The sequence below is a fragment of the Malaclemys terrapin genome, chromosome 16 (assembly GCF_027887155.1).
Source record: "Malaclemys terrapin pileata isolate rMalTer1 chromosome 16, rMalTer1.hap1, whole genome shotgun sequence".
In the NCBI taxonomy this organism is placed as follows: Eukaryota; Metazoa; Chordata; order Testudines; family Emydidae; genus Malaclemys; species Malaclemys terrapin.
Genome location: NC_071520.1, coordinates 3,065,214 through 3,091,007, shown reverse-complemented (window position 1 = coordinate 3,091,007; position 25,794 = coordinate 3,065,214). Strand labels below are relative to the sequence as shown.

The 25,794-nt window shown below is 48.4% G+C and overlaps 1 protein-coding gene across 3 annotated transcripts in view; it reads left to right on the top strand.

Annotated features, from left to right (window-relative positions):
* RASAL1 (RAS protein activator like 1) overlaps window positions 1-25,794 on the top strand; it is a 131,401-nt gene that overhangs the window by 31,559 nt on the left and 74,048 nt on the right. For 2 of the 3 annotated variants that reach the window (XM_054006779.1, XM_054006777.1), the window contains exon 5: window positions 948-1,077. The exons of the other annotated variant lie outside the window; for it this stretch is intronic. In XM_054006779.1, the coding sequence (XP_053862754.1) occupies window positions 948-1,077 (130 nt within the window). The remainder of the gene's footprint in view (window positions 1-947; window positions 1,078-25,794) is intronic. 3 annotated transcript variants of the gene reach the window in all.

The following is a 25,794-nucleotide window of genomic DNA, read 5'->3' as shown; positions in this document are numbered from 1 at the left end:
GGCTGGCCATTCTGCGGATAACACCCCTAAGGTCCAGGGCCGGTGCAAGGAAGTTTCGTGCCCTAGGCGAAACTTCCACCTTGCGCCCCCCCCAGCTAACCCTGCCCCCCTGTGGCAGCTGAGCCCGCCACTCCCCCCCACCCAGGGAGGCGCCTCCCCCCCCACAGCAGCTACCCCCCCTCCACGGCAGCTAACCCCGCCTGGGGAGCCCGCCCCAGCTCACCTCAGCTCCACCTCCTCCGCTGAGCATGCCGGCCCCACTCTGAGGCTACATCTACACTACAGGGGGGGAGTCGATTTAAGATATGCAAATTCAGCTACGTGAATAGCGTAGCTGAATTCGACGTATCGCAGCCGACTTACCCCGCTGTGAGGACGGTGGCAAAATCGACCTCTGCGGCTTCCCGTCAACGGCGCTTACTCCCACCTCCCCTGGTGGAGTAAGAGTGTCGATTCGGGGATCGATTGTCCCCGAGAGGTCGATTTCTACCCGCCGATTCAGGCGGGTAGTGTAGACCCAGCCTGATTCTCCTCTCCTCGCAAGCTTGCGGCACCTATTAGAGGAGACTTAGAGCGGGGGCTGTGTGCTCAGCGGAGGAGGCAGAGTGGAGGTGATCTGGGGCGGAGAGCGGTTCCCCTGTGCGCCCTCCCCGTTACTGCGGGCGGCCCGCCCCGTGCCCCCCCACCGCCCCAGCTCACCTCCACTCCACCTCCTCGCCTGAGCAGGCTTTTAGGTGCCCCCAACCACTAGGCGCCCTAGGCGGCCACCTAGTTTGCCTAAATGGTTGCACCGGCCCTGCTAAGGTCTCTGCCGTGGCATGGGGTGGGAGGCTGTGCGGGGATCACACGTGGCCAGCATGGCAGCTGGCCTGCTGCGTCAGCCCCCCGAGGTGGGTGGGGCAGGGAGAGCCAGGGAGCTAGTTACACAGACTCCTCCTCCATTGCAGGGATTGACAGCTGGATCAACCTGACGCACGTGGACCCCAATGAAGAGGTTCAGGGAGAGATCTGCCTGGAGCTGAAGGTGCTAGAGGAGCCCCAGAGGAGGGCCCTGTACTGCCATGTCATTGAAGCCAGGTAGGAGTAGATGGCTCCTGTCTCTCCCACCTTCCTCTCTATCTTCCTCCATAGTGGTCTCCCCTTTCCTCCCTCCCCTCCTCAGCCCAAGTGCCTCTCCAAGCCCCAGCAAAGAGCTCTCCCTTCCAGGATGGAGCGACAGGTGCCTGAGACAGGCCCAGGTAGTCACTTCCCTCCAGGCAGGAGACATGGTGCTGCAGGCCAGCTTGTGGGACCAAGGCTGGGGGCAGGGGATAAGATGACAGGGAGTTGCCAAGCTCTATGCCTGCTTCAGTTCCTTTGCTCAATGCCACGGCCCTTCCACCTGCTCTGGGTTGCATGCATGGGGGAGGGATAGCTCAGTGGTTTGAGCATTGGCCTGCTAAACCCAGGGTTGTGAGTTCAATCCTTGAGGAGGCCACTTGGGGATCTGGGGCAAAATCAGTACTTGGTCCTGCTAGTGAAGGCAGGGGGCTGGACTCGATGACCTTTCAAGGTCCCTTCCAGTTCTAGGAGATGGGATATCTCCATTAATTTAATTTAAAATTTAAATGACGCCACCCCACAGAGACACCTGCTATCCTCACTTCATCCTGGGGGCTGGCAGCCTGAGACCAGGAGTCCAGTAAACCCCAGGCCAGTGCGACTCCTTGTGGCTTTAGGCTGAGTTGAGACATTAATGCATCTGTCTATCTGATGTCTGTCACCCTGGCATCTGGGCAGTTTGGCATGGTGCCTGGATGGCACGGCAATGGGCGCACATGAGTGCATGGAGATGGATAGCGATTCCCACAGAATGACGCGCCTGCATGTGGTGGGCGGTGACCCATTCTGAGGTTATCCCGAACCAGCCGGCAGTCAGGGCGGGGCTTGTTAGCCAGCTGGGGGTGGGCAGGCACATGTCTCACCTCCTGTTAGGGGAGGAGGGGGTGAGGCCGGGGCGAAGGGAGGTGTGCCCAACACCCATCTGCCACTGAGCTGCCAGGGTGAGCTCTCCCTGATCAGTGGCCATGGGGACTCACGCCCTCCTTCCCACACACGTGCTCCCTGCCCACTTCTCAGATGTGGAATGGTGCCAGTGGAGGCTGCTGCACCGGCACTGCTGGGAGACAATGGGCAGCGCGATCCAACCCAAACTTAACAGCACCACCTCCTTCCACGTGGTGCGTCAGGTGTGCTGCAGCTGTGCTCTGCTCTGTTCTATCCTCATTCAATACAGTGGAATAATTGGGGTTGAGATTCTTTTCCTTCCTCATCCATCTGGCACAATTCCTATCGCAAGAGTAAAGACTCTGCTTCCCTTCCGCTGGCAAATAGTGATATTCCAGTAGCCCTTAAAGACCCCAGCTGAGATCATAAGAACGGCCAGACTGAGTCAGACCAAAGGTCCATCAAGCCCAGTATCCTGTCCTCTGACAGTGGCCAATGGCAGGTGCCCCAGAGGGAATGAACAGAACAGGGAATCACCAAGTGATCCATCCTGTCACCCAATCCCAGCTTCTGGCAAACAGAGGCTAGGAACACCATCCCTGACCCTCCTGGCTAATAGCCATTGATGGACCTATCCTCCATGAATCTATCTAGCTTCTTTTTGAACCCCGTTATAGTATTGACCTTCACAGGGGGAGTTCCAGAGGTTGACAGTGCGTTGTGGGGAAAAATACTTTCTTGTGTTTGTTTTAAACCTGCTACCTATTAATTTCATTGGGTGGCCCCTTGTTCTTGTATTATGAGAAGGAGTAAATAACACTTCCTTATTTACTTTCTCTATACCATTCATGATTTTATAGACCTCTATCATATCCCCCTTTAGTTGCCTCTTTTCCAAGCTGAAAAGTCCCAGTCTTATTAATCTCTCCTCATACAGAAGCCATTCCATACCCCTAATCATTTTTGTTGCCCTTTTCTGAACCTTTTCCAATTCCAATGTATCTTTTTTGAGATGGGGTGACCACATCTGCACACAATATTCAAGGTGTGGGCGTACCATGGATTTATATAGAGGCAATATGATATTTTCTGTCTTCTTATCTATCCCTTTCTTGATGATTCCCAACATTCTGTTCGCTTTTTTGATGCCGCTGCACATTGACTGGATGTTTTCAGAGAATGATCCACAATGACTGCAAGATCTCTTTCTTGAGTGGTAACAGCTAATTTAGACCCCATCATTGTGTATGTATAGTTGGGATTATGAGATCAGGGTCCCACTGTGCAGGGCGCTGGCTGTTCACATAGTGAAAGACAGTCCCTCCCAAAGAGCTCACCATCTAAAGACAAGGGGGGAGGGATAGCTCAGTGGTTTGAGCATTGGCCTGCTTAAACACAGGGTTGTGAGTTCAATCCTGGAGGGGTCCCATTTAGGGATCTAGGGTAAAAATCTGTCTGGAATTTGGTCCTGCTTTGAGCAGGGGGTTGGACTAAATGACTTCCTGAGGTCCCTTCCAACCCTGATATTCTATGATTATCCCTGTTTTACAGATGGCAACACTGATTAAGTGACATGCCCAAGGCCATGCAGAACCCATGGCAGAGCAGGGAATTGAACACAGGGCTCATGAATGCCAGGCCACAAGCCTGTCCTTTCTCTCTAAAGCATTTAGGTCATGCATAGACAAGAACCAGGTGCCCCACTTGGACTGGAGAGGAAAGGCTTTTATTGATGTTGTTTAAATCTCTCTCTAAAATCCCATTCTCGCTGTTAAGCTGACGAGAGGTTCTTGCCTGAGCTGTGCTCTTCGGGAAGTGGCGCTGGGACATGTGAGGGCCCTGTCTGGGCGGGTGAAGAGATGAGATGATGGGAGAGAAACAAGTCAGTTTCATAAATGTGAAAGAGGAAAAGATCCTCCCCTTATCCTGCTCCCAGCACCAGCTGATTTAGAGCTCAGGAAAGGCGGGCAGTGCCGGTGCATAGTGAGGGCAGGAGTTATGCAGACTTTCCAAGCACAGCTGTGCCAGTGCCCCTGGTGTCGCCTCCTAGAGGTACCAGCATTGTGAGGCACCTCGTGACCACCTGCCCTTGGTGTGAGGAAGTCTTGCCTATGCCTGCCAGAGGTCAGCTCCCTGCCTCCACCAGCCTCGGGCAACACAAGCCCGCCCCTCTCAGCCTTCACAGGTTCTGCTGTCCCTCCGCAGGTTAGCGATAGGCACCCGCCAGCTCCCGAGCCCTCTGAGTGCCCACCCGGAGTGTCCAGCTGCTGTTCCATTGGCCACGCTCTGTATTCACAGACTCTCTGCTCCCAAAGGAGCAGTGCACCACAGTTTGCCAGCTACACCTGAGATCACAGTTCTGCTCAACTCTCAGCACTTAGATATGTTTATAGTGTAAACAAGCCAAGTCTAGCAAACAAAGAGTAGAGATTTCAAATAATTGCAAGTAGAAGTAACTGGAAACAAATGGTTACATATAAAATAAACTCATAACATGCATTCTAGAAGCTTGACTTAACGAACTAGATATTCTCCCCAAAGTCCTGCCAGTGCTTTTCAGTGAGGGTTCGCTGTGATCTTTCTACCACGAGACAAGTCACACTGTCAACTTGCTTCCTTGGTGAAAGATTCATAGGGTTACCTCTGCCCTCCCCCATCCCAGCTATACTCCAATGACCCATTGTCATTACTTGTAAATAGGATGCCCCCTGCTGGTTGGTTTTTCCTATATGTTTCTTTCTTGTAGATTTTTGCAAGCTCTTGATTAGGACCTGGCTCCATATGCAAATAGACCTCTAATGTGAAGCGAACAATGCACAATGCCCAGACAGGGAGTCTGCCCAGTCTATTAGCCCCTGCCTGAAAGGAACCTCTACTGTTTATTTGCCTTAACTCCAAGGCTTTGAGAACATAATTGCCAGTGATCATAACAATCATTGCAAAATGTACGTATGGATAATATTGAAGGACTTGTGTGTCTATACTGGGATACTGGCTCTTAGTGGAGACCTCACAAGCTGCCCTTTGGTGAACTGTTATGCCTACACCTGACCCTAGGGGTCCCTGTGAAACCCCAGGCATTACTTGTGCCCTCTGCCTGTTGGCATCAAGAGGTCTCTGGGTCACACCTACCCCCTTACATTGATGCGGTAGGGTCAGCCACTGGCTAATCCTTATGTGTCATCTCAGAACCCTCTTGCCCTTAATATGTACAATTTCCATCTCATGTTCCCAGAGAGCTGTACTCCAGTTGGTATGTTTGGTTCTGTGTAGGCATACCCACAGAGGGTAGTGTGTTAGGGCCCTGAACTTCCTATTAAACAGATTGACTTAACTGCTTGACTGCCCACACAATTGCATGACATTCTCTTTCTATGACAGAGTAATTCTGTTGTTGGGGGGCAGTTTTTTACTTAAGAAAGCAATAGGATGCTTTTTATTGCCTTCACCCGCTTGCATTAGTACTCCCAGGCCTGTGTGAGATGTGGCCATGCACAGTTCAAACCCCTTGTCAAAATCAGGACCAGCCAGAAAAAGTTTTCTCACAGAATTTTCTCTTCCCCACCAAAGATTTTCTGACAGGCTGCCATGCACACCACTTTGTTGGACTTTTGCAAAAAGTCAAAACCTGTGACAGCAGACACAATGACACTGACCCCCACCCAGCCTGCAGGAATAATTAGCCAAGCCTATAAAAGTTGAATTTGCTTTTGTTTTTGTGCACAGGCCAGTTAACAACTGAGTCCACTTTCAAGGTATCCAAGCAAATCTGGCCTCCTCCTACCCAATGACTTTGGACGCCCCTATTTGACACTTTGACTGAGACCTGCACCCTCAGCGCAATTCTCAAGTGGTTTTTAAGTATCAGGGGGTAGCCGTGTTAGTCTATATCCACAAAAACAACAAGGAGTCTGGTGACACCTTAAAGACTAACAGATTTATTTGGGCATAAGTTTTCGTGGGTAAAAAAACTTCACTTCTTCGGATGCATAGAGTGAAAATTACAGATGCAGGCATTATTATACTGACACATGAAGAGAAGGGAGTTACCTCACAAGTGGAGAACCAGTGTTGACAGGGCCAATTCAATCAGGGTGGATGTAGTCCACTCCCAATAATAGATGAGGAGGTGTCAATTCCAGGAGAGGAAAAGCTGCTTCTGTAATGAGCCAGCCACTCCCAGTCCCTATTCAAGCCCAGATTAATGGTGTTAAATTTGCAAATGAATTTTAGTTCTGCTGTTTCTCTTTGAAGTCTGTTTCTGAAGTTTTTTTGTTCAATGATAGTGACTTTGAAATCTGTGATAGAATGACCAGGGAGATTGAAGTGTTCACTTACTGGCTTATGTATGTTACCATTCCTGATGTCTGATTTGTGTCCATTTATTCTTTTGCGGAGGGACTGCCCGGTTTGGCCAATGTACATGGCAGAGGGGCATTGCTGGCACATGATGGCATATATCACATTAGTAGATGTGCAGGTAAATGAGCCCTTCATGGTGTGGCTGATGTGGTTGGGTCCTCTGATGGTGTCGCTAGAGTAGATGTGGGGACAGAGTAGGCAACGTGGTTTGCTACAGGGATTGGTTCCTGTGTTGGTGTTTCTGTGGTGTGTAGTTGCTGGTGAGTATTTGCTTCAGGTTGGGGGGTTGTCTGTAAGCGAGGACTGGCCTGCCTCCCAAGGTCTGTGAGAGTGAAAGATCATTTTCCAGGATAGGTTGTAGATCGCTGATAATGCGCTGGAGAGGTTTTAGCTGTGGGCTGTACGTGATGGCCAGTGGTGTTCTGTTATTTTCCTTGTTGGGCCTGTCCTGTAGTAGGTGATTTCTGGGTACCCATCTCGCTTTGTCAATCTGTTTCCTCACTTCCCCAGGTGGGTATTGTAGTTTTAAGAATGCTTGATAAAGACCTTGTAGGTGCTTGTCTCTGTCTAAGGGATTGGAGCAAATTCGGCTGGGGCTTGGCTGTAGACAATGGATCGTGTGATGTGTCTTGGATGGAAGCTGGAGGCATGTAGGTACGTATAGCAGTCAGTAGGTTTCCGGTATAGGGTGGTGTTTATGTGACCATCACTTATTTGCACTGTAGTGTCCAGGAAGTGGATCTCTTGTGTGGACTGGTCCAGGCTGAGGTTGATAGTGGGGTGGAAATTGTTGAAATCCAGGTGGAATTCTTCAAGGGCCTCCTTCCCATGGGTCCAGATGATGAAGATGTCATCAATGTAGCACAAGTAGAGGAGGAGCGCTAGGGGACGAGAGCTGAGGAAGTGTTGTTCTAAGTCAGCCATAAAAATGTTGGCATACTGTGGGGCCATGCGGGTACCCATAGCAGTGCCGCTGACTTGAAGGTATAAGTTGTCCCCAAATCTGAAATGGTTGTGGGTGAGGACAAAGTTACAAAGCTCAGCATCAGTATATGCATCAGGAACCGTGACCGCATTCAATTTCTTGTAATCAACACAAAACCTTATGGTCCCATCCTTTTTGGGGCCCATAACAATACAAGAAGCCCAGAGACTGTTGGATCCTATAATTATTCCCATGTCAGCATGCTAGATATCTCCTTACTAATGTGCTCCTGCATTTGACCAATTGTAAGGCATGCTCTGCTGAGCGCATGTTGTGGTCCCACAGTGTTAACCTTATGGACCATTTTGTGAGTCAAGTCTGGTCGTCTGGACAACACCGAGTGATGCCTTTGCAGCACAGCCAAAATCTCTGCCTTTTCATACTTTGCGTAGATCAGTGCTCTGTAGTGAGATGTCACTATGGCATTCAGTCATCAAATCAAACAGCAGATCATGTTTCCAATGGTGTCACGACTGTGATACGTATTTAACCTGTTTCTATGCACAGTCTACAGCACAGCCCTGCTATTGGGCCTTCATACATTATAGGTGACATTGTTAACCCTATCACCTCACAAGGCTCTTCCCATGAGTTCTGCATTTTGTACTTTTTTTTTTTTTTTACAGGGAGTAACACCAATTCCAGATCCCCTACATCAAATGATTGGTCAGGGGGTTGTGATCATACCATTCCTCTGAGCTGCGTGGCTTGTTAAGAGGTTTTGCTGCACCATCACCATCATAGACTCTTACAACAGGCCACTTAAAATCTATAACATTCAGGGGAGAAATGAAACCTAGATCCCAAATCCTACCCCTTTTTTACAGGATTAGACCCTTCCGTGTCTGTCGCCGGGTGTATTTAAAATCAAACCTGACAGGTAAATAACGTAAAGCAGATAACATTTATTACCTTAACCCCTTAATAACAAAATTAATAAGTTTGGCGGTTACCAAGTCCTCAACTAACAAATGATAGCAGGGATAAAAGAGGAGACAAAGAGAGGAACGGGGTGGGGGGAAGGTTTCACAATCACCAGACTTCCCAGATCCGGACGTCTCGATGTCCAGGTACAGCTGGGCTCCGGTTCCTCCGGTCGACCTCAGGTGGCTTGACTCGATCGCTTCACCAGGTAAGTCTCTCTCCTAGTCTTCTGTTCATCTTCCCGTGATTGGGCAAACTCCCCCGCTGGGGAGAGTGAGTGCGGTGTGCTGCCACTATCACGGGCAGGGTGAGTGAGGACGTGCAGTTCAAGGGCTTAGTCTGCCTGTGAAGTGGTGGGGGAGACGCAGCCGCCCGAGCTCTCCCTGAGCGGCGATCTACGAACGGACAGTGACCTGACAGCCCACGGACATCCAACAACAGGGTGTGCTCCCCCTGCACGCTGCTCTTTGCACCCGGCCCACTTCTTGGGCTGCACACGGCACCAAAAGGGTGGGGTCTCTCTCTGTTACTAGGCAGAATAGAGATCATAGGACAACCAAAGGTTACACAGGGCAACTCATGGGACGCAAGGGAATTAACTTATTGATAATGTGTGTGTGAGTGAGGGGGAGGGTATTATTCCTACATTCCTCTCCTTGGTATCAGGGTACCTTCTTATCATGGATACCACACTTAAACGTTGGGTAAGTAACATATATTGGTTTCTTGGTTGCCTGGGATACCTTGATCATACCCAGCACACTGAAACAATAATAGCTGCAATAAAAAGAATTACTATAGGATGCAACGATATGTACCAAGCTTCCTTTAAACTGACAGTTGGGGCAATACGTTTTCCCACCAGTGTGCTGCAGTGGTTTCTTGCTGCACTCGATTAAGGATCTTTTGAATGTTGGATGATGCATGGTGCACTGACACCATTACCTCCTTAGCTTGGGCTTTCATTTAAGGTGCTGTTGCAGCCCTGGGTGCCTTAATAACTGTTTTAGTGTGGAAACTTCCACTCCTAGACTTATAGGGTCTACATGACCGTACCACTTGTAATAGACAGTAATATTTTGTACACTAATATCATGAAAAACAAAATGTATATTACAGCCTTTAACGGAATACACTAAACAAATGCATGTATTTTCATAAGGGCTGTGCTCGGTTCTGAAACAACTACATCCAGGAAACCAGTTACACCAGCTTCGGAGGCAGATGCAGTGTGCCTCTACAGTAACCAGAGCAGAGAAGTTGGAGTCGGAAGGTTTTAGCTGGTAGTGGCACCATCCCTCGGAAGGCTTTAGACAAATGTGGCCTTTTTCTATTAGCCTTGAGCCACATGAATTCCCTAGCCGTTTTTCAACAGTACAAGAGTCTAGATTTACACTATTATATTGGTTGCCTTTTTAATGTACCCATTTTGGCAACTCAATGGGAAACAAAACAGAATTGTTGATGTTTAAACCTTAACGGGTAAATGAATTGTTCCTCTGCTTCTATAATTGTTAAAACGTAGCTCATAATGCTGTGGCTTCCTTGATCATACAGAAAGTTAAACACTTTCCGCCAGGCTTGATGGGTTTGTTCGAACGTGGTGGCCCTGTCCCAGATTTCTTTTTGCAGTTCTATAGGAATGATCCCATTCCTTCCTTCCCTAGTTATGTCTTTGGCTACGTTCAGAAGCCAGTCTTGCGCTGGGATACATGCAGGTGCTATGGATACATTTGCTTGCATTGTGTCTATGGTGGTGGAATGTGGATGTGATCTATTTCTTGTAACTGTGGCCAGCCCGGGAGTATTTTAGCTGTATTGTACTACGTTGGTTTAGGGCAGACATTAGTGGATTGGACATGGATGCGATGTCTTGGCCCAAGGCACTGATCCTGCTTGCTAGGAGGTGCTGATCTACTGTATTAAGCACCCCTAAGCTTGTGCCTATGCCTCCCGACAGGGTTGCTAGTAAATCATGTTTTGATTTAGGTGCAGAGGGAGATACGCTTTTAACCCAAGCCTTCCATTCTATTAAGGCAGGGGTGGTATATAAGGCACATTCTGGCTGAGTATTCACTAACCTGATTTGTAAGGGCGTATGAACTGTCTTTAGGGAGTATAGAGGATGTATTAACACAAGTCTTTTTAAATCTTCCTTTACAACCATAGGACCTATAGGGCTGGTGTATGGTTTAGGGACTATGGCCTATATTCTTTCTGGCCTATATTTCCCCTCCCCCCCCTCCCCCCAGCCTGTAGCCTGATTTGGGGTGTGTTAGTAGTGTTGATTTAATTTATCCACTTAATTTAATTGTATTTAATTAATTTTAGTGAATAAATTAAATCAACACTACTAACACACCCCAAATCAGGCTACAATGGTTACATTATATGAGGCTTAAATCCCATATAGACAGGTTATGGTCCAGGTGCCAGTGTTATTTAAAGTTATAGTTACAGGAATTTTCCCAAAACAATTCTATTTTTACCCCTTATTGATATTTGTACAATTAACCGTCTTTGTGCTACTGTAGCATTTCAAGGATGTTGTAGAGGTCTAGGAGGGCGCATATACATTGACGTTTATAAATGGCAATACATATGATTAAGGCTAAGATTTTAACACAGATATTTTTAGTAAAAGTCACGGACAGGTCACGGGCAAAAAAGAAAAATTCACAGAAGCCGTGACCTGTCCGTGACTTTTACTAAAAATATCCATGACAAAATGGGGATCTGTGGGTCCCCACACTGCCTGAAGCAGGCAGTTGCACAGGGGCTAGGAGCTGCCTGCAGCAGCTGGGGGCTGTGGGGTACCCCTGCTGCCTGCAGTTCTGGGGGTCCCCACGGCTGCCTGTGGGGCCTGGTAGCTGCAGAGTACTGCTGCCACCCACAGCTCCGTGGGCCCACCGCAGCTGGGAGCACCGGGGGGGTTCCCTGCCTCCTGCACTGGCCAGGAGCTTTGGGAGGGGGGTTCCCCCATCTCCCACGCCATCCGGGAGCTCAGGGGGAGTTCCCCCGCCTCCCATGCTGGCCAGGAGCTCCGGGGCGGGGGTTCCCCCAGCGCTGCCAGCAGCCAGGAGCTCCAGAGATATCCCATGGCAGCTGGGAGCTGTGGGGTACCCAGCCACTTGGAGATCCGGGAGCTGCCAGAGGCAGTGGGGTATTCCACAGTTCCCTGCCACCAGGGGCAGCAGGGGACCCTGCAGATCCCGACCACCACAGGCTGAAGTCACAGGGGTTGTGACTGAAGTCACGACCTCCGTGACTAAATCGTAGCCTTACATGTGATACATGCATAACAACATTGAAGGTGAGCATTCCTAGTTTGACTTGACTTGGTACATTGGCAGAGATACATCTGCACTTAGAACCCTTAATTCTTTGTTTTTCCACTGGAACATTTATTTAACGATTCGTTGTACTCCCATTTATATGTTCTTTTAAACTTTTTAACCTGCGTAAACTGCTCTTCGGAGTCATCTCCCCCTATTAATTGCTCACTATCGGTAATGCTAATGCCATTAGGGAATGGTTACTTCTCGCCAGGCCAAATAGCAATATTCTCCTACAGTGTAAGAATAAATGGAGATATTTCCCCTAACTACTGAATTGGGCAGATCATAGTCTTCTCCATGCACTATCCTTGACCATTGATCACTATAGCTTTGGTTGACTGTACAATAATAATGTTCACCTTCCTTAATGATTAGGAAGTGGTATATGCAAACATAACACAATAAGATACATAGTTGTGGCGATGGATGAGAATTGATTTCTGCAAACAGGTTAGGATTAGTTTTCATTTTACATTATTTACCCAGACCTTACCTGCTAATTTAAGTGACAAAGCCTTTCCACTCTTTAAGTTGAGTGGAATGAAACCACTTTAACTGCTTAACCCTTTTTCCTTTTCCCTCCACCTGGTAGACTGTAGGTGAGGCTTTGTTGACATTTGTCACTGATCCAACCCATTTGGGGCTCAAACTATGGCCACGGTCAGAATAGAACTTATACAGAACTTTATCCCTGACGTTCCATTATACGGTCTCCAAGTCTCTTCTCCATATATTTGGAGTTGGATTTAAGCTGTTATGTGACTTGTTTCTGAATGGTACTGATGGTAGATGCTGCATATATTGATCTATGAGGACTCGTGGTTGATAATTGTCAGGCGGCACACCACTGAGCCACCAATGTTCAGGGGTGCGCATAACCCTTCCCGTGAAAGCCTCATGTGGTGTATGTCCATGCGATGAGATGGTTGATTTGAGGGCCATTGATATTATTGGGAGTTTGGCATCCCAGTTTTTGCCCATGCTGTCTATGACCTTCCACAATGTGGTCTTTAGAGTCCAGTTGGTCCTTTCAACTAATCCACTACTTTCAGGGTGGCCTGCAATGTGTCGGCATTGTCGGATGTTTAATGCCTGACACAAAGACTTGGTCACATCCCTCATGAAATGGGGACCCTTGTCGCTGTCCATTTCATCTGGTAGTCCAAACCTAGCGAAGGTTTGTTCTAATAAAACTCAAACTGTTGTCATGGCTGTACAGTTCTTTGCAGGGTAGGCCTCTAGCCATTTGGTGAAACTATCAATGACTACCAAACAGTACTTGTGCCCTTGTGCTGTACATGGAAGTGGGCCTACATAATCTATGGATTGATGTTGCATGGGTCCCTCATTTACACGATCAGGATTATTTTTGGCACAGTTTAAACGGATTTCAGTATCTTTGCTGACATTTGTCCACCAGCCGATGGAGGATAGGCTTTTTAAGCTTTTTTCTAATCCAAAATGTCCTTGGCCGTGGGCTAATCCTATTAACTCTTGTTCTAGGCAAGTGGGCACCACGAGGACTGGTGTTACATCAGCTGGATTCTTTTTTATAGGCGTAACAATTCCGTACCTGCTTTTGAATACAGTGCAGTCTTTACACTCCTTAGCTAGCAGCTCTTGAATTTCTGGGTCTAAATTTTGCAAAGCGACTGTCATACTGCGTGTTTACTTCTATTTCTTTAAGCTGGACTTTATACATTTTGGCGTCTGATTTTGTCCATTGGTATTCATTAGGTCCAAACTTTCTTCATTTCATTCAGCCTGCCTCAGAAAAATCCTCCAGATCTTTTGGCCCAGAACAATCTCAAACCAAGATCTATTGACACGGTGCAGCCAAGAGGATTTGAACACCATCATTGCCAGGAGGCATTGGAGATGGATCGGTCATGTGCTTAGGATGGAAACTGATTCCATCACCAGAGTAGCAATAATATGGACACCTAAAGGCAAGCGAAAACAAGGCCGTCCGAAAACAACACGGCGAAGAGCTGTGGAAGCCGAGCTGAGAAACCTGGGGCACAGCTGGGGAACCATTGAAATTCTTGCCAGAAACAGACAGGAGTGGAGGAGCTTCGTCACTGCCCTAAACGCCAGCGGCATAATGGGAACATGATGATGATGATTGATTCATTAGGTAAGAGGGCTCCCTGTTTTGCTAAGGCGTCCACTTGGTTGTGAATTTTTGACACTTCTAGATGATCTTTTCTATGTGCCTTTACTTTGTTCAGATATGTCTTTCCAGTTCTTGATTTTTGCAAAGCTCCAAGCATGGAGAAGATATTTGGCATGCGTGATACTCTTTCCATCTGCTGATGTCATTTGCCTGCACAACCATATCAGCATCCATTCTGAGAGAGCTCATATTACCCATTCCAAATCTATACATATACAAAGATCTTCCTTTTCTGATACGTGGTCTGACACAGCCACCACTGCCACTATCTCTGCTGCTTGGGCCGAGTGGGGCTTTACAAGTCCGTGAATGATAGTATCCGTGTTGGGCTGGTGGCAAGTGTACCCAGTGTATGGCTTGTCTTCCTTGTAGTAGCTACTGCCGTCTACTATCCATATATCCAGATGTTCCTTGGCATCCACATAATTTGTTATGATTTTGAATGGTGATTCTTCATGATTTTGTTGTATTGTTGAGAGCGGACAATCATGTTCCTTACCTTCAAATAACAGAGTGTACAGGACTGCTACAAGTTATGGGGTTCCTGCTAGGCATGGGCTTGATACACAACCCTCGTTAATTTTTCCCGATAAAACATATTTGACAGGGCAGTATGATGTACGTAGTATGATGGGCGACATTCCTGTCAAATATTCCCAATGGTTGAGAGCCCAGGTAAGCGCCAAAACTTTTTTCACATGGCGTGAACTGCTTTTCAACTTCTGTTAGTGTTCTGGACCCATAAGCAATGGGCTTTGGTCTGTTTTCTGCAGCCTGCGACAGGATGGCGTCTATTCCTCCATCAGTCGTTGCCAGCTGCAGGTGGTACGGCAATTCTGGCTTTGGGTATGCTAGTGCAGGTGCATTAAGCAGGGCTTGTTTTAGCTGAGTGAAGGCAGCCTGCTGCTCCTCTCCCCAATTCCATATTGAATCCCTTTTAAGCAGACGATATAGTGGCTTAGCCTTTTCCACGTAGTGCTCCACAAATTCCCTTAGAAAACCCTGCGAGACCAAGAAAGGATCTGAGTGCCGACACATCTTCTGGGGCTGGAATTTTACTAATCAGTTCCATCAGCTGTTGGTTAGGTTAGGGCATCGACCTTCTTGACCTAATACCACGCCTAGATAGGTCACTTCTTGATGAACCAATTGAGCCTTACTTGGATTCATTTTGAATCTGGTGTCTTCTGTTTGTTTGAGGATGATGTCAAGAACCTCGAGGTTTTCTTCTTTTGTGGATGTTGTCACAAGTATATCATCCACATAACTAAGTATTTTGTTGTTACCCAAATGTGGAACGCTCTAAAGTGGGACACTTTGATGACAAATGCTGGGGGCATTGTGAAAACCTGGTGGGACTCGAGTGAAAGTTAACTGTTTTTGTTTAAAGGTGAAAGCAAATTTGTGAAATGAAGAGGGATGCAGAGGTATACTGAAAAAAGTATTAGTGAGGTCCAAGACTGAGAACCATTTAGCGCCTGCTGTAATAGCGGCCATGATCTCATTATATTTAGCGACTACCGGTGTGAGCCTAGGTGTTATATGGTTCAGTTCCCTGAAGTCCATCAGCCTTTGGACCGGCCATATGAGCGCCTTACACACGCTTTCAATTTCTATTAAGACTTCTGGTTGAAGGATCACATCTATGGTAGGCTGTATCCCTGCTTTAGTTTCCAATGGGTATCAATACTGTCACATTGGCTTTGGGTCAGGTCCTTTGACAATTTTGGTATCAATCTGTCCACATTCTAATTTATGGGTGGCAACGGCTTTCTTATGTTTGGATGCAAGGGATGCAACTTCTGGTTCCCACTCCAGTATAACCCATTTTTCAGGTGCCTTGATGGCAGCCACCATACGCGAGGCTGGAATGACACAGTGTTCTTTATTCTTTGTGTCTGGGATGAGCTGCTTGTTAGGCAGATCTACTGTTATACCTAGCGTCATCATTATGTCCATGCCTAGTATGCCTAGGCTATCCATAGATTGTGTGCCAAAAGATGCAGTTGTTGTAATACTATTTATGGCACAGTGGAGAGGGTGGAGGAAGGAAGTGATTGACTCCTTTCTCTTGAACCCCTCCAAGGCTCTTAGTTCTTTGACTGGCAATGTTTTTAATAAAATGTTCCACCTTTATACATAGTAAAGAAATGGCAGCACCCGTATCTACTAATAGATCTTGATTGACTTTACCAAATGACTTAATGACTGCTGATGTTATGGGTCATCCCCATGTGTCATGTCTAATTGGTGCTGTGTTTTGGGGAGAAGCAGGAGCTTGGTCTCTTCATGATAAGTCGGGTTTTAAGGGTTGAGCTTCATGCTTTTCTTGTCTCTTTTCATGCCAAGCCAATTTTTGCATCAGTTCTTCTGTAGACATTCTATCAATGGCCTCTCTTTGTTTATATTTGAGAAGTCTTTTCCAATACAATTTCTGAACCTCTTTTCTTCCTCCTGAGGGTTTGGATGCTGGTATCCTCTATGTTCCTTACTGTATTTCTCATTTCCTGGAGGGTTCTTTCCCTTGTTATGCTGTGGTTTGTTTTCTGTGATGGCGGACACCTTTTTTTCCTGAATCCAGGTGTGGGGAACACTTCCCTTTGAATTTCGTATGCCTCACAAAGGTGTTCTACTAATTCATTCTGGGAAATGGTTTGATGGTCTATCATAGCTATAATTACTTTCAAAGTAGGGGTGAGATCCTGAATCAGATTCCCAGAATTCAGGTGTGTCCACTGTTACTGCACCAGCTAGCCAGTATAGCAATTTTTTCCAATTTACATATTTTTCTGGCCTTTCATTATATTTTTGTCGTTCTGAATAGAACCGACCAATTAAATTGTGGTGTGGGAAAGAATTTAAAAATCCCTCACACAACTTAATTGTAGTTCTTGTATTTCCAATTTGAATATGGCTGGGCAAGGCCCCATATTCCTCCTGGCTCATGCACTCTCTTGCCAAGGATGCAGCATCCTCCTGGTAAAAATGTAACTTCGGCTAGCCAGGCCACCGCAGTTTCTTGGGTGAGGGAACCCATGGCCTTCTCCATCGCCTTTGTTTGTTCCACCATATAGATCTTGTTCTCATGACGGGTCTCGGCAGGTCTGGTTAACCCTGCTCCAAAATGAACTACTGCGGTAGTAACTGGTCTCAGGGGAACAGCTTTCCCATTTTGCTGTTCCTCATTTAGTGTTGAAATATTGTTTGTCTTTAAAGCTTCTGCAACTGCTGGTTCTGCTGCTGTGCTTCTTATGTAAACGTGCTGTTTTGTTGCTGTTTCAGAGGCACTGGCATGGCTTTCTCTTTCTGTTGCGTCTCGGAAAGCTTCCTGGCTGCTGAACAGAAATCTTCATCAGATGAAGATAAGCTCACCTATGAGATGGGGAAAGTATTTCTTCTTGAATCCTCCTCATTGCCTTCGGACATATGGCAGATAAGAACCCTGGAGTCTGCTTTACCTTCTTTTTCAGTTTTTGTACTTTGCATAGACGTGCTGCTATGTGATCACTCTGTTTGCTTTGGTTATAGCTTAGCTCTTTCATTCATTTTCGTATGGCAGCTTGGGAGTCTTCTCTTTCTGCCTTCAGTTTAGAAATGTCCTGATCTTTCTCTTGTAAGAGGCCATCTAAATCTTGTAAGCTGATGTATGCCTGACTCCAGGGCCGGTGCAAGGAAATTTCACGCCCTAGGCAAAATTTCCACCTTGCGCCCCCCCCCCAGCCCCGTGGCAGCTCCCCCCCCCGGCCTGGGGAGCCGTGCAGCAGCTCCTCACCCCAGCTCACCTCTGCTCCGCCTCCTCCCCGAGCACGCCGCCCCGCTCTAATTCTCCTCCCCTCCAAGGCTTGCGGCGCCAAACAGCTGATTGGTGCAGCAAGTCTGGAAGGCGGGAGAAGTGGAGCAGCAACGGCGTGTTCGGGGAGGGGGCGTAGCAGAGGTGAGCTGGGGTGGAGAGCTGCCGCATGGCTCCCCGGGCCGGGGGGGGGGGAGCTGCCGTGGGGAAGGAGGGGTGCCTCAGGGTAGTGGGGGGAGCTGCCGCAGGGCTCCCCACCCCAGCTCACCTCTGCTACGCCCCCTCCCTGAACACGCCGTCGCTGCTCCACTTCTCCCGCCTCCCAGGCTTGCAGCACCAATCAGCTGTTTGGTGCCACAAGCCTGGGAGGGGAGGAGAATTAGAGTGGGGGCGGCGTGCTCGGGGAGGAGGCGGAGCAGAGGTGAGCTGGTGTGGGGAGCTGCCACACAGCTCCCGGGGGAGGGGGGGAGCTGCCGCGGGGTGGAAATTGGGGGCACCGCTTTTTGGCGCCCCCAAATCTTGGCACCCTAGGCAACCGCCTAGTTTGCCTTAATGGTAGCACCGGCCCTGCCTGACTCCATTGGGTTACATATGCAGCATTCTCTTGCTCAGTCAGTGCCATCCAGTTTGGCTTGCAGTTTTTCAGTTTGCGTGATCTCTAATTGTCCCTTTGTTTGGAGGAGGCTCCTTCTCTTGGTTGTTAACATATTCATGAAGTGCCTCCACCACCAGAGCCAAACCATAACTTAAAGCCCTTTTCTTTGCCTTTTTAGATGGTCTGGGTTTGTCATTTAAAAATCCCTCCCATTTTTGGGTCAAAATTAAGAAAGCATCTCCCACAAAATAAATCCCCGGACCATGGATTAGCTCCCTTCCGAAACAAATTGACACAATAAGGCAATGAATTTTTGTTGACTTCTGGTTGCCATCCTTCCTTCCAGTAGGTGTGGGTATTTATGGCTGTTTGCAGTTGTGATCTGACTTAATAGGCAACTCACTGCCTTGTCTCAAATGCCACACCCGGTATCTGTACCAGCGAGGACAGCAAGAGCACACTTAGCTCTGCATTATAGATTCTCCCAACTAAACGAACTGGAGAACGGGTCTCCAGAACACTTTTGTCCCTACTCATCTGGCAGTGACAGCAGAATCAGTCTGATTCTGTTTGATCAGTCTGAACAATGCCCCCAATCAATCAACCTTGGGCCGTAGTGCTGCAAGTCGTGATCGCTGGGCCTTAATGCTTCAAGTCCCTTATGAGACTCCGTTGGTCTCAGCGATTGTCCTGGACACTCTTTCCAATGAGAGACACCAGTTGCTCCTTGGCACTTAAAGGGCTTTACTGATCCAGGCCTTTAGTTGGCCATGATGCTGGGCACCTTATCATAGAAGATAAGGGTTGGAAGAGACCTCAGGAGGTCACCTAGTCCAACCCCCTGCTCAAAGCAGGACCAATCCCCAACTAAATCATCCCAGCCAGGGCTTTGTCAAGCCAGGCCTTAAAACCTTTAAGGAAGGAGATTCCACCACCTCCCTAGGTGACCCATTCCAATGCTTCACCACCCTCCTAGTGAAATAGTGTTTCCTAATATCCAACCTAGACCTCCCCCACTGCAACTTGAGACCCTTGCTCCTTGTTCTGTCATCTGCCACCACTGAGAACAGTCTAGATCCATCCTCTTTGGAACCCCCCTTCAGATAGTTGAAGGCTGCTATCAAATCCCTCCTCACTCTTCTCTTCAGACTAAATGAGCCCAGTTCCCTCGGTCTCTCCTAAAAGTCATGTGCTCCAGCCCCCTAATCATTTTGTTGCCCTCCACTGGACTCTCTCCAATTTGTCCACATCCCTTCTGTAGGGGGGGGCCCAAAACTGGACGCAATACTCCAGGTGTGGCCTGACCAGTGTCGAATAGAGGGGAATAATCACTTCCCTCGATCTGCTGGCAATGCTCCTACTAATCAGCCCAATATGCTGTTGGCCTTCTTGGCAACAAGAGCACACTGCTGACTCTTGTCCAGCTTCTCATCCACTGTAATCCCCAGGTCCTTTTCTGCAGAACTGACACTTAGCCAGTCGGTCTGCAGCCTGAAGCAGAGCATGGGATTCTTCCGTCCTAAGTGCAGGACTCTGCACTTGTCCTTGTTGAACCTCATCAGATTTCTTTTGGCCCAGTCCTCCAATTTGTCTAGGTCCCTCTGTATCTATCTCTACCCTCCAGCATATCTACCCCTCCCCCCAGCTTTGCGTCATCCGTGAACTTGCTGAGGGTGCAATCCATCCAGATCATTAATGAAGATGTTGAACAAAACCAGCCCCAGGAGCAACCCCTGGGGCACTCCTCTTGATACCAGCTGCCAACTAGACATGGAGCCATTGATCACTACCCGTTGAGCCCAACGACCTACCAGCTTTCTATCCACCTGTAGTGGGGCGGACTGCCCCACTCCCTGAGAGTGTGGGCTGCAGCAGGCCAGCGCAGACAGGGAGCCAATCAGAGGAGGGCTTATTGGGAGCCAATCGGGGCCCAGATTGGAGGCAGCCAATCAGGGCCAGGCTCATCCCTATAAAAAGGCTGCTCAAGGAGCGAGCCATCAGTCTGTCCCAGGCCTTCGAGAGGGAAGGTCTGTCTCCAGAGGGGGAGACTAGCACCTGGGACAGCGCAGTGCTGGGCAGGCCTGGGGGAGCAAAAGGGAACTCCAGCCCGGTGTCTGCCAGACTGCAGGCCCTGAGGGGAAGGGCCTACCCGGTGTGAGGGGCCATAGTGGAAGTGGCCCAGGGACGTGGACAGACGGAGGGGAGAGGAGGAGGACAGCGAGGCTGCCACCAGAGGGTCCCTGGGTCGGGACCCAGAGTAGAGGGTGGGCCTGGGTCCCCCCCTTGCAGTAAACCCAGCCATCGGCCGTAGGGAGCAGCCATTATAGACTATGCCAGATCCTGACAAGAGGGATTAGACTTTGGGGTGTGTAGTTGTACATGGTGGCTGGGGCGTAGAGACTGCTGATCACCCCTCCCCTCCGGAAGGGGGTGTGGATGGACTGAGGGGCACTGCTAGAGGGCAGTGATCTTGAAGAGGACACTGCGAGCTGGAGAGCGACGCGGGCTCAGACGCCAACCAAGGGCGAGACAACGGACTGGACACCACCGAGAGAGGGCGCTCCATTGGACAGAGCTAATTCCCGGACACATCCAGCAGGAGGCGCCAGGTGGTGAATCCCAACCTGTTACACCACCTTATAGTCCACTAATCCAATCCAGACTTCTTTAACTTGCTGGCAAGAATACTGTATCAAAAGCCTTGCTAAAGTCAAGGTATATCGGGTCCACTGCTTTCCCCATATCCACAGAGCCAGTTATGTCTTGGTAGAAGACAATCAGGTTGGTCAGGCATGACTTGCCCTTGGTAAATCTAGGTTGACTGTTCCTGATCACCTTCCTCTCCTCCAAGTGCTTCAAAATGGATTCCTTGAAGACCTGCTCCATGATTTGACTTGCTCCTGCCTTGACACAGGTCAAACCTGATTCCCACAGGGTATCAGCAGCGGGATTGGATGCCCTCCCCAGCAGGAGACTACCGGCTGTAACTTCTAGTACTCCAGGACACACAGGTCCTCGGAGCACCAAACCAAACCAGACCCTTCCTGGATACGCAGCCAGGCAGGAGCAAATGGCAGGAGTAGTTCCTCCGCCTCTCAGGACACATATGGTCGTTTACCAAATCCACTGGTGTTGGTTACACACCGTCTCAGCCTTTGGGCCTCCGATAACCTTGCCAAACAGATTGTGATTTCTACCTTTTATAAACAATAGAAATTAAATACACACCAGGGTCCTGCCATGGTTATCAGAACTGTTACAGACAGGCCACTTAAAATCTATAACAGTCAGGGGAGAAATGAAACCTAGATCCCAAATCCCACCCCCTTTTACAGGATTAGACCCTTCCGTGTCTGTCGCCGGGTGTATTGAAAATCAAACCTGACAGGTAAATAACGTAAAGCAGATAACATTTATTACCCGAACACCTTAATAACAAAGTTAATAAGTTTGGCGGTTACCAAGTCCTCAACTAACAAATGATAGCAGCAGGGATAAAAGAGGAGAGAAAGAGAGGAACGGGGTGGGGGGAAGGTTTCACAATCACCAGACTTCCCAGATCCGGACGTCTCGATGTCCAGGTACAGCTGGGCTCCAGTTCCTCTGGTCGACCTCAGGTGGCTTGACTCGATCGCTTCACCAGGTAAGTCTCTCTCCTAGTCTTCTGTTCATCTTCCCGTGATTGGGCAAACTCCCCCGCTGGGGAGAGTGAGTGCGGTGTGCTGCCACTATCACGGGCAGGGTGAGTGAGGACGTGCAGTTCAAGGGCTTAGTCTGCCTGTGAAGTGGTGGGGGAGACTCAGCCGCCCGAGCTCTCCCTGAGCGGCGATCTACGAACGGACAGTGACCTGACAGCCCACGGACATCCAACAACAGGGTGTGCTCCCCCTGCACGCTGCTCTTTGCACCCGGCCCACTTCTTGGGCTGCACACGGCACCAAAAGGGTGGGGTCTCTCTCTGTTACTAGGCAGAATAGAGATCATAGGACAACCAAGGGTTACACAGGGCAGCTCGTGGGAAGCAAGGGAATGAACTTATTGATAAAGGGGGTGGAGGGGTATTATCCCTACAAGACTTTGAATTTTCCCTAAACCTTTGCACATATTCAACCACTGGTTCCCCCTCTGCTTCCCCCTCCCAAGAGTCTCTGACCTTTCTCCTATATAGGAGGTCAAATTGGGTGAACCCTGTGGGCTCTTGGGGCATCTTCTGTAAGCAAACAGCAGCTAGGATAACATTACATCCCAGTCACTGGCCCTGCAGTTTACCTAGATTTTGGGGTCAGTTGAGCCTCTCAGCTAAACCATTTGTTTCTGGGTGATGGGGACAAATTTCAGCTGTTTTAACCCGAACTCCCTCCATAAGTCACTAAATAGCTGGGACATGAAATTTGGCCCCGAATCTGATAGGCTCTGGTTTGGAAAGCGTGCCCCGCTGAGTATAGAGAACAGTGCCTTGGCAACTGTCTCAGCTTGCACGTTAGACAGAGACTGCTTCTGGGTACCTGGGCGCAAAATCCACCACAACTAATAGACATCTTTTTCCTCTGTGCGTTGGGCTGGCTAATGGCCCTGTGATCTCCATGGCAACCCTGAAAAATGCTTCTTTGATCACTGGTAATGGGTGCCCAGGATTCTTGCAGTGTCCTGCAGACTTTTCCCGCTTCTGCCATGAGTCACGCGTTTTGTAGTGTTCCTTCACTTCATTTGGACACTAGGCCAATAGATGTTTTTCTTTAACCTTTCCTATGACCCCAAGTGATCAGCAAAAGGGCAGTCCTGGGCTAATAGCACTAACTCCGCCCCATGCTGATGGCACAATGAGTTGTCTGTAGGTCTCCCCAGGACTTCTGTTTTCCTTCACCCTGCTTCCACCTATGGCTCTAAAGGACCTCCCCCATTCTCTCTTTCTGGGGCATTCCTGAGGACTCCCTTGTTCTCCAGGGAGGTTCTGTAGCAAGAGCCATTTGGCTTTTGCTGGCACTGACCAAGGCTGAGGTCAGAGGGGTGACTCCTCATTCCCCTGCCCGGAGACATATTGCTGCTGCTAAGGGTGCATGCAAGTCCAGCTCCCCAGCTGTTCCAGTGCTGGGAACTTACACCCAGCTCTGCCGGTGCCCCTCAGCCCTGCCCTGCTGCACCTCCGCTAGCCCAAACTGGGGAGCAAAACAACCTTGTGATGCAGCTGGATGTTCACTGCTCCTCCAGCGGAGACGTGCCCCCCGCCCCAGTCACATCGCTCTTTGGAGCAGGGCAGGCTTTGAATGGAAGGGGAAAGGCCAGTGTCCTTTACCTTCTGCCTGCAGCACAGGTCATGTCAAAGACAGTGATGGCTAAAGTGACTCGGTAGCTTTATACCCCAGTTCCGGGCCCCTCTCCTTTTGGTAACAGCCTAGTGGTTATAGCTCATGTCAAGGCTGTATTCCCACTTTGAACTTTAGGGTACAAATGTAGGGGCCTGCATGAAAACTTCTAAGCTTAACTACCAGCTTAGCTCTGGTCCGCTGCCACCATCCCAAGGCTAATTTCCTCCCCTGGGTAGCCTTGAGAGACCTTCACCAATTCCCTGGTGAATACAGATCCAAACCCCTTGGATCTTAAAACAAGGAGAAATTAACCATTTCCCTCTTTCCTCCCACCAACTTCTGGTGAATCCAGATCCAAACCCCTTGGATCTTAAACAAGGAGAAATTAACCATTCCCCTCCTTCCTCCCACCAACTTCTGGTGAATCCAGATCCAAACCCCTTGGATCTTAAACAAGGAGAAATTAACCATTCCCCTCCTTCCTCCCACCAACTTCTGGTGAATCAAGATCCAAACCCCTTGGATCTTAAACAAGGAAAAATCAATCCGGTTCTTAAAAAGAAGGTTTTTAATTAAAGAAAAAAGTAAAAATCATCTCTGTAAAATCAGTATGGAAATAACCTTACAGGGTAATCAAACTTAAAGAGCTCAGAGGACTCCCCTCTAGTCTTAGGTTCAAAGTACAGCAAACAAAGATAAACACTCTAGTAAAAGGTACATTTACAAGTTGAGAAAACAAAGGAAAACTAACACGCCTTGCCTGGCTATTTACTTACAAGTTTGAAATAGGAGAGACTTGTTTAGAAAGATGTGGAGAACCTGGATTGATGTCTGGTCCCTCTCAGTTCCGAGAGCGAACACACTCACAAACAAAGAACACAAACAAAAACCTTCCCCCCTCCCCCCAAGATTTGAAAGTATCTTGTCCCCTTATTGGTCCTTTAGGTCAGATGTCAGCCAGGTTACCTGAGCTTCTTAACCCTTTACAGGGAAAAGGATTTTGGAGTCTCTGGCCAGGAGGGATTTTATAGTACTGTACACAGGACAGCTGTTACCCTTCCCTTTATAGTTATGACACGCCCCCCAAATCACAGATAGTGTTGGACGTTTGGTTTCACACTGGCTGTGATTTCTTCCTGGAGTTCTAGGAGAAAACAGAGTTAATAAGACATGTGTACCTTTAGACATACTACTGATTATATAAAAACTAACAATATGTTTTATTCCAAGAACAATTGTTAACCAGTTAACTTTGGGATACTTTTCCGGGAGAGTGCATCAGCCACTTTGTTAGAAGCTTCCGAAATGTGTTGTATTTTAAAATTAAAATTTTGGAGAGCTAAACTTTACCGAAGAAGTTTTTTGTTATTTTCCTTGGCGGTATGAAGCCACTGTAGCGCAGCATGGTCTGTTTGTAGTTGGAAACGCCGTCCCCAAACATATGGGCGTAGCTTTTTCAGCGCGTACACAATGGCGTAGCATTCCTTTTCGCTGATTGACCAGTGGTTTTCCCTTTCAGACAGTTTTTTACTGAGAAACACGACAGGATGGAATTCTTGATCCGGTCCTTCCTGCATTAAAACTGCTCCCACACCCCGCTCGGACACATCTGTGGTTACTAGGAACGGTTTGTCAAAGTCTGGGGCCCTTAGCACAGGGTCAGACATGAGTGTTGCCTTAAGCTGGTTAAAGGCCTTTTGACACTTATTAGTTCACTGAACTGCATTTGGCTGTTTCTTTTTGGTTAAGTCTGTCAGCGGGGCGGCAATTTGGCTGTAGTGGGGTACAAATTGCCTATAATATCCAGCCAAGCCTAAGAAGGATTGGACCTGTTTCGTAGACTTTGGAACCGGCCACTTTTGGATAGCATTCACTTTGGCCTGTAGGGGATTTATAGTTTCTTGACCCACCTGGTGCCCCAGGTAAGTTACTTTGTTTTGGCCTATTTGACACTTTTTAGCCTTAACAGTTAGTCCTGCCTGCTGGATGCGCTTGAAAACTTTTTTCAGGTGCTTCATGTGCTTTGCCCATGAATTAGAAAAAATGGCCACATCATCGAGGTAGGCAACTGCAGATTCTCCCAATCCTGCTAGGAGACCATTTACAAGTCTTTGGAAGGTGGCGGGTGCATTTCGCAACCCGAAAGGGAGTACATTGAATTTATACACCCCTGCCTGGGTGACGAAGGCTGACCTTTCCTTAGCGGGTTTATCTAGTGGTACTTGCCAGTACCCCTTGGTTAAGTCCAAAGTAGAGATGAATTGGGCATGTCCCAATTTCTCCAATAGCTTATCTGTGCGTGGCACTGGATAGTTGTCAGGACGAGTTACAG